At 35.4% G+C, this 12,834-nt stretch overlaps 1 protein-coding gene across 5 annotated transcripts in view; it reads left to right on the top strand.

Moving 5' to 3' along the window:
• Positions 1–12,834, top strand: part of NBEA (neurobeachin) — a 472,765-nt gene that overhangs the window by 143,419 nt on the left and 316,512 nt on the right. For all 5 annotated transcript variants that reach the window (XM_090133132.1, XM_090133143.1, XM_090133133.1 and 2 more), the window contains exons 21-24: positions 37–229; positions 431–1,450; positions 5,204–5,421; positions 6,934–7,087. In XM_090133132.1, the coding sequence (XP_089989258.1) occupies positions 37–229; positions 431–1,450; positions 5,204–5,421; positions 6,934–7,087 (1,585 nt within the window). The remainder of the gene's footprint in view (positions 1–36; positions 230–430; positions 1,451–5,203; positions 5,422–6,933; positions 7,088–12,834) is intronic.

The raw sequence follows: 12,834 nt of genomic DNA, 5'->3' as shown, positions 1-12,834 counted from the left end.
CTTTGGATATATTTTGACCTAATTATTTCACTTTAGATGTTTACTTCAGTGTTCAGTGTGGCAGGACTGGATGTTTTCTCTGGGATACATTAACCCTAAGAATTCTGAAGAGCAGAAGATCACAGAGATGGTTTACAACATATTCCGTATTCTCTTGTATCATGCAATAAAATATGAATGGGGAGGCTGGAGAGTGTGGGTGGATACTCTTTCTATAGCTCATTCCAAGGTAAGAAACGACTGGATGTTTTTATATACTGGTAACTCCCTCACAGGCACTAGTAATGTATTTAGATAAGATTTAAAGTGACTTGGTGCCATCTGGTGGCTATCTCCATACATGTCAAGGTGGAATTTGTTAAGATTCTTTTTAATTTTTGTCCAGTGTGATACAGTATGTATTCATCCACATAATCTCTTATTTCTTAAGGTCACATATGAGGCTCACAAGGAGTACCTAGCAAAAATGTATGAAGAGTATCAAAGGCAAGAGGAAGAAAACATAAAAAAGGGGAAGAAGGGTAATGTAAGCACTATCTCAGGTCTTTCATCTCAGACAACAGGAGCAAAAGGTGGAATGGAAATCCGAGAGATAGAAGACCTTTCACAAAGCCAAAGTCCAGAAAGTGAAACAGATTACCCTGTCAGTACTGATACGAGGGACTTGCTCATGGCTACAAAGGTGTCTGATGATGTACTTGGAAGTGCGGAGAGACCAGGAGGAGGAGTGCATGTAGAAGTTCATGATCTTTTAGTTGATATAAAAGCTGAAAAGGTAGAAGCTACTGAAGTAAAACTTGATGATATGGATTTATCACCAGAGACACTAGTAACTGGAGAAAATGGTGCACTTGTAGAAGTTGAATCACTTCTAGATAATGTATATAGTGCTGCTGTTGAGAAGCTCCAAAACAATGTTCATGGAAGTGTAGGTATTATTAAGAAGAATGAGGAAAAAGATAATGGTCCATTAATAACTCTGGCTGATGAGAAAGATGAACCTTCTACTAACAGTACCTCATTTCTCTTTGACAAAATACCTAGTCAGGAGGAGAAACTTCTACCTGAACTTTCAAGTAATCATATTTCTATTCCTAATGTGCAAGACACACAGATGCATCTTGGTGTAAATGATGATTTGGGATTACTGGCACATATGACGGGTAGTGTAGATATAACATGTACTTCAAGTATAATAGAGGACAAGGAGTTCAAGATTCACACAACTTCAGATGGAATGAGTAGTATTTCTGAGAGGGAGTTGGCTTCATCATCTAAAGGATTAGAATACGCTGAAATGACTGCCACAACTCTTGAGACAGAATCTTCTGGTAGCAAAACTGTACCTAATGTTGATGCAGGAAGTATAATATCAGACACAGAAAGATCTGATGATGGTAAAGAAGCAGGAAAGGAGATACGGAAGATCCAGACCACTACCACTACCCAGGTAACTTTCAAGTGCTGTAGCTATTTACATCTCATATAATCACTCTTCTTTACTTCCGAATACATTAGCAGTTTGAGGTCTGAGAGATTTTTGAAGTATATTTCCTGAATGGAAAGGAAATCCTGCAAGCCAATTTGCTTTGAAAATTTCTTATCTTTACATCTGTGTAAAAAATAACTGTTGTGGTTGTGCATGCTTTAATTAAAAAAAAAAAAAAAAAAGCTAAGAGAATCTCTCATCCATTTTCCTTATTTTATGTAGACAGATTAACTATTGCTTATAGAATTCTGTTTTAGGCCTCTTACTAGCATGTCTTATAAGATTAGAAATATCTCTGTTTTTGTTATGGGATACACATAGAAGTGTTTCTTTCCTCTCACTGGGTCATTCTCAGAGTAGTTTGTCTTATAGAACTTTAGTACACTTTCTCCTTCCTATACAGGAATGCTGCCATAAATATTCACCACATTAAATCCAAGCAAAGAAAGGAGTTAATTTAGGGAAAGTGGAAGAAAAACTGTGATTTGAGTTCCAGACCAGAGATCATCACTAAAAGAAGAGATATCTACTTTCTTCTTAGGGATTCTTTCTGTTTCTGCAGAACAAAATTCATTTACGTATTAAAATTGTTGATAGACTCTAGTAAGTAATCAAAGTTTGCTTTTGAGAATGTTATTGAGTGAAAAACTTCATTATCTTAACAAATTAACTATCTTACTATAGTGTCCACAATGCACAGCACTATTTTTCTTCTAGGATTTGAAGCAGGCCTCCTGAAACTGTGGAACAGCCATTACTTACAAAAACTGCTTTTCTTGGTGCTGTATAGTATGTACCATATAAACCAATCAGAGTATTGGTTACTCTGATTAGTGGGTTCTAAAGTCTTTCTCCTCTCAGTCTCTCTTCTATGGAAATAACTTTTCTTCTGAACAGGAGAGCAGATAGAATTCAAAACTTTCCCTAGGTAGCAATTATAAGAAATGCATAGAGTTATCTTGTAAGCATTTTTCAAAACTATGAAATTCCTCATCACATCAGGGACAAGAATATCAAGTATTGCGTAGATGTTTCTGTGTTTGGAAGTATTCTGTGTAATAAAGAACAAGTCGTGAAAACTCTTGATAGGAAGATTGATAGGAACCTATTTGTGGTCTTAAAATTAAGACTGTTAATAACATTCAAACTGATAAATGGGAGAAAATGGACAAGAACAAGAAAAAGGAGCGGATAGTTTTTATTTTGAAATGTTTTTGTTTGTTTTTTTTTTTAATAGAGTAAAAAGCAACTGAAAGTATTCATTTGCTATGAAGTGATATATACAAATAAATACTGAGTTAGTAAGATGTCTTTAATGATTTCATACTACTGTCAAACATTGTTTGTGTAGAAAATTATGACTATTCTGTCCTTTAGCCTCTTTGATGAATTCTGCCTACAGTGCTTGAATTATAAAAACTCCTCAAGCCTATAACTATATGTTAGGATAAAAAATTATATGTAAATCTTAACAAACTTTTATAAAAACATAGGTTAGGAAAATGGAAATATTTTCAAAATGCTTCATCCTTACATTGACAGAAAATTCCTAACAGATCATTTGGATTTACAAACTGTGTAGAAACTGAGTACACATCCAAAGCACAACTCTTAAACTTATTTACCTCATTTGATTGTCCATGTTACTTAAATTGCATTTATTTCCCACTAAAATCCTTGATAAACTACAATGAGTTTGTTTAAGCAAATAATATCTCTTAAATAGTTTTCTCAAAAAAAAAAAAAAAAGTTATTAACAGTGTAATCACCAAAATTGTCATAATCTTTAAATCACTTCTTTACATGTTTTGAAATACCCAATGAGAACTGTAAGGTGTCCATAGTTAGGTAATTTCTGTTTAAATGAACTTAAAAGTTTGTGGGTTTTTTTTAATAGAAACATGTATTAAATATTGAAAATGGATTGAAAGTTGTTGTCTCTAAGGATCTGTTCCAACCTAAAGCATCCTATAGTTCTAAGCAAGGATTATCGTTTTCATGAGTAAAGAACAGTGATAAAATTACAGTTAGATTTGATTGCAGCATATATGAACACTTTAGATTTGATTTCAACAGCTTTGAGACCACTGAAAACACCATTTGGTTTGTTTTTAAGGCTGGCCACCCAAGTAAATAGTTGGTTTTCATGGTAGTTTGAGCACTACACGTCAAAGATAGTGTTGCAACTACAGCACTATTGACTTGATAAAAAGCTACTCTGTTCTGGTATGATTCCATTACTGCAAGTGTCATGGAAAATGCATATAGTTGTATCCAAAAGGGAACAACTAGTGTGAGAATGGCTATGCTAACTTAATTTTTTTCTAAAAACATACCTACTATCAGTTCCCCGTCTTATCAGAATGTAGTAATCATGTCTTACTCAAATGGAGTGAAGGCAGGCAAAAAAACACCCAACTAACTACAGATGGGATCTCACGCATATTTCAAAAAAGATTTAATGTGCTTTTGTCAATGACAGAATCATAGAATCATAGAATTGCTCAGGTTGGAAAAGACCTTAAAGATCACTGAGTCCAACCACAACCTAACCATCCTACCCTAACTCTAACAACCCTCCGCTAAATCATGTCCCTGAGCACCACATCCAAATGGTTTTTAAACACATCCTGGGATGGTGACTCAACCACCTCCCTGGGCAGCCTATTCCAGTGCTTAACAACCCTTTCTGTAAAGAAGTTTTTCCTCATATCCAGCCTAAACTTACCCTGGTGCAACTTGAGGCCATTTCCCCTTGTCCTGTCATCTGTCACCAGTGAGAAGAGATCAACCCCACTCTTGCTGCAATCACCTTTCAGGTATTTTAAGAGAGCAATAAGGTTTCCCCTCAGCCTCCTCTTCCCCAGACTAAACAGCCCCAGTTCCTTCATTCAAATTGTAGGTCAAATGTCAAAGGAAATAAAATAAACTTCCTTCTGTGATCTAAGCTATGAAACAATAAAAATAGAATTGAAGTCATACTGTATAAAAATAATTCAAAGGATTAAATTCTTAGTTAATTCTAAGAAAAAAAAGAAAATAATTATTTAAAGATCATTCTAAGGAAAAAGAATAGAACATAGAAACCACCGCAATATTGATCCTAATAAGTCAACCTGAATGCAGGAAAGAAAAGTCATAAAATCCACATCTTCTACTTGCTGGGAGAATCTAAAGAATGTCCAGAGGATCCATAAAACTGTTAAACTATTAGCAAAATGTAACAAAATTGTCAAAACTGTGTTTTGGAGAATAGATTTGATTCTCTAATGACTCTGCTAAAAATACAAGATGAATAAACTGGTTTTAGAAAATGATGAACTGTATGCACAAGTACACTGAATCCCACCACTATGTAGTTTTTTCATATTTCTGAGTAAAATATTCAAGGAAAATTGTGTAGCTGCATAAAAATAAGTTGTTTCATATGACAGTGTTTTGTAACTGCTGACCTTGTACATGCTGTATTTGGTCTTTTCTGTGATATTTCAAGTGAAGAATGTGAATAAAAAAGGAAGGCAAGCTATGGCACTGCAGTGCTGATTGATTTGAAGTAGCAGCTTTAGTAAATGATAGTTCCTATGCTGAATTATCAGTATCTGCTGTTGTATGGGCTTGAGTTCAGCATTAGCCTATCCTTTCTCATAGTCTGTAATCTATCCAAAAACACATTACAGAAACATAACGTGACTTCTGAACTTCTTGTTATTATAGGCGGTACAAGGTCGATCTGTCACCCAGCAAGACCGAGATTTACGTGTTGACTTGGGATTTCGAGGGATGCCAATGACAGAAGAGCAGCGGCGACAGTTTAGTCCAGGTCCACGCACAACTATGTTTCGTATTCCAGAGTTTAAATGGTCTCCCATGCACCAGCGTCTCCTGACAGACTTGCTTTTTGCACTAGAAACAGATGTACATGTTTGGAGAAGGTAGATGACTGCTTCTCATTTAAATCCTGTTTTGTGTTTCTGTCAACAAGGAAAAATCAGATGCGTTGTAGAATGGATGTTACAATGATAATGGGAAAGGATAGAGTTGGCTTAAGCTGAAGTGCTTTACTATATCTTTTATCTACTCTTTTCACTCTTCCCACTTTATAACATCTCCTTATCATGGGTTCAGCATCCATTTGCTTCAGAGACTGTGTAATTCATATATACCTGACTAAACTGAGCTGCTGTCTCAGCGTATGTTTAGCACTAGAGCTTCTCTACCTGCAAATCTTACAAATGAATACTCTGTCCTATAAATTCTTCTAAGCACCTTTTGTAGTTTTGATAATTTTATTTTACATGCCAGCTTCTGGGTGTAGTTAGTTTTTCTGGTTATGTTACTTCTAATGACAACAATATGATTTTCTAGCTTTTTGCACACTTTAACAGAAACTTCTAGTTACCAGTGCCCTTAAGTTGCCCTTAAGTATGGTAGACATTGTATAATCTCATTTCCAGAACAGAATAATTAATTTATAGAAAAGTTTACTTTATTTGTTTCAAAGCACCTGTTTATATTGCATTTAGTTTATAGTTTGATTTACTGTTTTGTGGCAGTCGTTGAGGAATAAGCAATTTAATTTAATTTAATTTTTTTATAAAATATTTTTTTTTATCCTTTCTGCTATGTGACACTTGCAGGTGAACATTTTATTTTGTATATTTTCAATTGAAGTTTTTGATTTTTGTTTTCTGACTGGCAAAAGGTTGTTCTAAAAAAAAAAACCATACTGTGAATAGGCTCAGAATTCTTCAGTGTTTTCACACAACTTTTTATATTTTGGGGAGAACTGTTTTGTGGGACAGTTTCTCACCAATTTGTTGTTGACATGACAGGCAAGAGCATATCTGTCTTGCAAAGTTTTGTCTAATGCTAAAGTTAATATTAGTTAATAAAGTTTATACTAGGTCAAAATATTACCAGGTCATTGGTTTTCTGCCTTAAAACACTGTCAGCAGGTTTCTCAATCAATGATACTCTAACAGATTAGCCTTTTGAAATTACAGTTTAGAAAAAGTCATGATCAAAAGCTCCTGACTAATTTCATTAGGTATTTTGAGGGCTACTTTAGATAGCACTATGTGCACTATGTTGAACTCTGTTAATCAGCTGAATAATAACTTTCACACTGAAGAAATAATCACGTTGCTTACAGTAGAACTGCTTCTGAATTAAGGTACTGCATGATGGAAATAAAAGATTTTGAGCCATTCCTCTCAATTGTGTATCTGAAACAAATCCTAGTGTGAAATTAGGTACCAGTCAACTTGTCCATTAGACTACTGCTGTTTATATTTTTGACAATTTGCATGGAAAAACTTGTAGATAAGGATCTCCTTTAATAATAGAGAAACATTTGTGTTCTGATTATAAAGAATAAGTTTGACCGAACTTTCATTTTAATTATTTGGTTTTAATCTAGCCTTTTTTTGTGTGTGTTCTTGCAGTCACTCCACAAAGTCAGTGATGGACTTTGTCAATAGCAATGAAAATATTATTTTTGTACACAACACAATACACCTCATTTCCCAGATGGTTGACAATATTATTATTGCTTGTGGAGGAATTTTACCGTTGCTGTCGGCAGCCACATCCCCAACTGTAAGTACAATATTTCCACCTAGTGGTCATATTTAAAATCATTGTTAGTTATATAAACTACTGTTTGCAGCTGAATTTATTTCTTTATGGAATCCTCTCCACTATCCACTAATTCCTTTCAAAAAAATTGAAGTTTATATTTGAAACTTTTAAGCTTCAATACATGGAGTGTTTATAGTTTTTATCATAATCTTCATTTGAAATGTTAGCTTTATTAAGGGAGGTAGTACTAAGTAAGAATATTAATATTTCATATGTATTTAATATTTCATTTGAAAGAGAAGACCATTATTACTATGGTTATGAATTATGGCTACTCTTAAGAAAATTCACATTTCATGATAGCTAGTCATTGATATTCATAAACCTGTTTTGCTTGGCCACTGTATTCGCATGCCAAATGACACCAGAAGTCACCCCCTCACTACTTGCTCTTTACTTCTTTTAGTAGGTACAGACCTTGTGAGCTTTCCTTTTTCTTTTAATCTTGTCTTGAGATAGTGATGTTTCTATCCACTGTTATGTTCTTACTAAGCTGTAAGTTCTTAGGTGAGCACAGCTCTGGCAGGTAGAATAGCCTTATAAAATGCTTCATGAAAGATGGAATTTTTTTAAATATATATTTAAATATATATTGTCAGTAGTAATACAGTATTTGAATTTGATGTCATGTTCGTGCATACAGTATCAGCTACCATCTCTTTCACAGTAAATATGTTATCTGGATCATCCCATATCCATTTGCAGCTAGTATTGATCTTTGAAAGGGGAGAAAATGAAGCATAGGAAGAACAAAGATGTTTCTATGAAGTGGTTAGTAAGCACTGAGGGCTGCCAATGTAATTTTGCAACACAAGCTTAATTTCTTGTTATAATGATTCAGCAACAGAGATTATTTTGCCTCTCATATTTACTTCTTGTTAGTTAGCAAAAAAAAAAAAAAAAAAAAAAAAAAAAAAGTTTAGCACTATTTTATTGAAGGATATGAATGTATTTACTAACTGATTGAACATCAACATGATTTTCATGACTAAATGCTGTTTCTGTACTATCTTCATTGTTAGCTAAAGAAATTACTTGCTATTAGCAAAAACACAAGACTCACATGAAATACTTTAGTCTGCTGTCTGTTGTCACATCAATAACACTAAGATTGCTGAATAAAAGATTTTGCATGTGTTATCTTTTAAAGAATGTTGGCACGTATGACAATGCACACCAGCACACCTTGAGATGAAAATTGTACTTTGGATAAAAGGACGTGGGGAGATATTTTTGAAAATAAATTTTTAGACAACATTTGAAAGTGAAGATGTTTTCTTTGCCATCTTTTATATTAAAAATATAGATTAGGCAAGCACAGCATGAATTAGGCTGTAATTGCATTGAATGGTCTCAGTGCTTTTAGTTTTTTGTCCTGATTTATGTAAACCGCTTCTATAAAACAATTTCACAATTCACTATTTAGTTTATTCTGGATAATGTGTTTGTGTGTATGTATATATATATATGGTACAGCTTTATATACTACATAGCAATTTGTTAAAATAGTGGGTGTTCTTACTGTCTTGCAACAATAACAGTGATTTCTATGCATTATTTATAGAAGAAGATTACATTTAGAAATTATTATTATTATGCATATATTTCTCCACTACATGAGGATTCCATGTGTTACTTAAATGCTTAATTTAGCCATCTGTTTAGGATAGTAGAAGTAAATTGTGATATGAAATAGTTCACTAAAAGATCATTAGCTGGTTTTAAACTGAATTAATCCTAGTCCATGAAATAAGAAATAAAAGTAAAACAAATAAAACTACTTTTTACCCAGTAATTGATATATCGCAAACTAACCCGAGTCCAAAGAGTGGTGGTCAATGACTCAAAGTCTGGATGGATATCAGTGATGAGTGGTGTCCCTCAGGGGTCAGTGCTGGGACAAGTGTTCTTTAATATCTTCATCAGTGATACTGACAGTTGGATCAAGTGCACCCTCGGCAAGCTTGCTGATGTCTCTAAGTTGTGGGGTGAGGTCGACAGCCCAGAGGGCTGGGATGCCATCCTGAGGAACCTAGACAGGCTTGAGCAGTGGGCCCAGGTGAACCTCATGAAATTCATCAAATCCAAATGCAACATCTTGTGTGTGGGTCAAGGCAACTCCCATTACCAATACAAGCTGGTGGATGGGAAGCTGGATATGAACCAGAAATATGCCCTTGCATCCCAAATAACCAACTGTATCCTGGGCTCATCAAAAGAAGCATGGCTAGCAGCTTGAGTGAGGTGATCCTGCCCATCTGCTCATTGCTGCTGAGGACTCATCTGGAGAACTGTGTCTAGATGTGGAGTCTTTAGTACATGAGAGGCATGGAGCTGTTGGAGTGCATCCAGAGGAGGGTCACAAAAATCACAAAAATGTTCAGAGGGATGGAGCACCTCTCCTATGAGGACAGGTTGAGAGCTGGGGCTGTTCGGCCTGAAGAAGAGAAGGCTCTGAGGTGACCTGAGAGTGGCCTTTCAGTGTCTAAGGGGGAACTACAGGAGAGAAGGATACAGAATCTTTAGCAGGGTCTGTGGTGATAGAGCAAGAGGAAATGTCTTCAAGGCTTAAACAAGGTAGGTTTCTGTTGGGTGTAGGAAAAAGTCTTTTACAGTGAGGGTCTTGAGACACTGGAACAGGCTGCCCAGTGATTCTGTGGTTGATGCCCTGTCCCTAGCAACTTTCAAGGCAAGGTTGAATCAGGCTGTGGGCAACCTGATTTAGCTGTGCATGTTCCTGTTCATTGCAGGGGAGTTGGACTAGATGGCCTTTAAAGGTTCCTTCCAACTCTGAGGATTCTATGATTCTAGGAACTTAACCTAGAAATAACTTACAGCTTAGATGATGATTTCATAGTCACATCCATCTAGAAGAGAGCTTTTTCCATTCTATTCTACTACATTCCTTTTCCATTACTGGCTGTCTATAAATGTTAGTGTGAAAGTGGATTCAGTAATAATTGTGAGAGACACAAATAGCCCAGCACATCCTTGCTCTTTCTTTGCTATCATGATAGTAACAAAGAGACTTGATGCTATGTTGAATCTCTCCTGGATATCCATCATATACATTAAAAGTTTCATACAGGTTCTTAGTCTTATTTCTTTTGTATCTTTGAGTTGATGTGGAGAAAGTGGCAGATGTGATGGCAAGAAATATATTTTTTCTTGATCTTAAAAGGGCACAATAGTCCAGTGCTTGCAGTCAGTTACAAAAAATTATCTCACTGTCCTCCTCCCAGGAGCTGCTAATTGGAAGAGAGAAGTCTGAAACTAGCAGATCTATATAACTACATAAAAATACTTATAACAGGCTTAACAGTGACATTTGCTGCCTGAGTAATTCTCAAGGGAGGAAAGACCAGTACTCTTTTTTCCATCACCTGTTGAAAGAATCACAGACTGACTGAGATGAGAGGGGATCTCTGGAGGTCACCTGGCTCAGCCCCTGCTGCAGCAAGGACACTCAGAGCAGCATACTGAGGACCACATGCAGTTGGCTCTGTAAGATCTCCAAGAAGGAGATTCCACAGCCTCTTGGCAGCCTGTGGTCCATCATCTGCATAGCACAGAAAGGTAATGCTAAGAGAGGTGCTCCATTGACTTCATCATCTTCATATCCCTTTGCTGGGTTCTCTCCAGTATGTCTATGTCTCTCCTGTATGGAGGAGCCAAAAACTGGATATGTGACTACAGGTTGTGCTATTCAGGCAACAATTTAGTCTCAGTGCTTGGGTCATCTTCAGCTGCTAAAATCATCCAGAATATTTTTACTTGATATGAATGTATCCTAAGATTTGCCACACATAAACGACTTGAACAAAAGTTTATTTTATTAAGGAAGCCACTTCAAAATAAATGGATGTCTTCACATATCTGGGAAAAGCCATTTTTAAATTACTTTATGGTATGTTTGTCTGTCTAAAAATTACTGTAAATGGTTAGAGAAAGCAAAGTTATCTTAGACTGTTGAGGAAAACATGATTCAGAAGCTATAAAACAAAATTTGAGTGTATATCTTTCAGGGAAAAAGGTGTTCAATAATGTAATTAACTGGAACATGGGAAATTCCTGTATAACCTATTGTAGGAAACCTGCGTTAGCAGGGGATTGGACTAGATGATTTCCAGAGGTCCTTTCCAACTCCTATGATTCTGTGATTCTGTCTACAGTGTCACATTTAGTAACAACTGAGGATTTATCCTTCTAGAATTTATCTAATCTGTTTTGAAGCTACTTACTCTTTTAGCCTCTGTAATATCCTATGGCATCAAGTCTGACAATTACATAACCTTTGAAGTGCTTCTTGTGTTTATTTTTTAAGCTTGCTTGAAAATTACAAAATCACTACATGCCTTGCAATTTATACTATGAAAGAAAACTTATACACATTTTTATTTCATCTCCCTATCACTTATGAGTTTGTAGGTTGAGTCATATATCCTTGTGTGTATAATTGAATCCATTGAGTCTTCATCTTGTTTAGTCTGTCTTTGAAAACCTCTGATTCTCTATATCTTTATTCCATGGAGCTTTCCTGTTTGAACTAGGGTGTGACAATTCTTCCCATTTTATAGATCCTGTAGAATACCTATATTCAGTTTATCAACAAGAATTAACTCATTGTACTTCATTTCTTCCTTACTTACCCCATGACGGGGTGACTCAAATATTCCCTCTGAAGGCCTTTTGGGTCTATATTAAAATTTTACAGTAGTAATTCTTACTAATTTTCTACTAGTGAGTTTTGTTTGTGGCATAAGGCATTTTTTAATTTTTTTGAAAATGTGAAATAATTAAATGCAGGGGCAGAAATGCTACAGAACAAACAATAAGAGACATCCCACATAATAGAATGATAAAACATGATGTAATTCAGGAAGAAATAAAGGTAAATTTAGGTATCTACTGAAGCATTTTGCACATGTACTAGATTTCTAGCCAGTGGAGATCTTCTCAATACAGCAAATAATTCGTCTATCTCTGATGTAGACATCGTATGGACAGTCAACTAAATCTGCATAAGCTCCACAGATTATAATGAAGGTTAGCTTGAGCTGAATCTCACCTTTTTTTTATGAAATAGCTTACTTATTTTGTATCAGAGAAAGTGACAGACAAAAGCACAGAGCATTTACCTGATCTCCTTGACTCCAGTATGTCAGTCTGAGCTCAGATGTAGCCCATTCTGGGCTGCTAGTTCTTTAAAAGTCTAGAGCACCGCACCCCACCCCTTTTCTCTGATTTATTGATGATAAGTATGCCTCACTGCATCTCATTTTTTGAAAGGTATTTCACCTATTTCTCATTAGTAAAATAAACACTGTGTACTGGATGCTTGACTTAGACTTTTAGCAGAAAATAATCAAGAGCTAAGTTTAGCAAAATTACTCTCAAAATATTGGAGGAATTGTGGAATTTTCAATTTTTGATTTTTGTTTGTTTTTGTGCAAGAGTTTCTGTGTTGTATTCCTTCTCTTGCTGCAAGAACAGTACTTGAAATACTTTAAAATATTGGGGAATTTTCTGTTTCAAAAAGACTCTCTCTTTTAGGATTTGTACTGAAATTGCAGTGTTTCAAGGTGACGTGAAAGATTATCACTTGTCTGCTGTAGAGTGGGAAATCTTAATTCAGGGAATTTATTTGGTATTGAATACTTGCAATAGAAATCTACCTTTTGCCTTGCTCTTCCCCAACCCATTCC

This window comes from Phasianus colchicus, chromosome 1, assembly GCF_987193195.1.
Source record: "Phasianus colchicus chromosome 1, bPhaCol1.hap1.1, whole genome shotgun sequence".
NCBI lineage: Eukaryota > Metazoa > Chordata > Aves > Galliformes > Phasianidae > Phasianus > Phasianus colchicus.
This window is presented reverse-complemented; position numbering and strand designations above follow the sequence as displayed.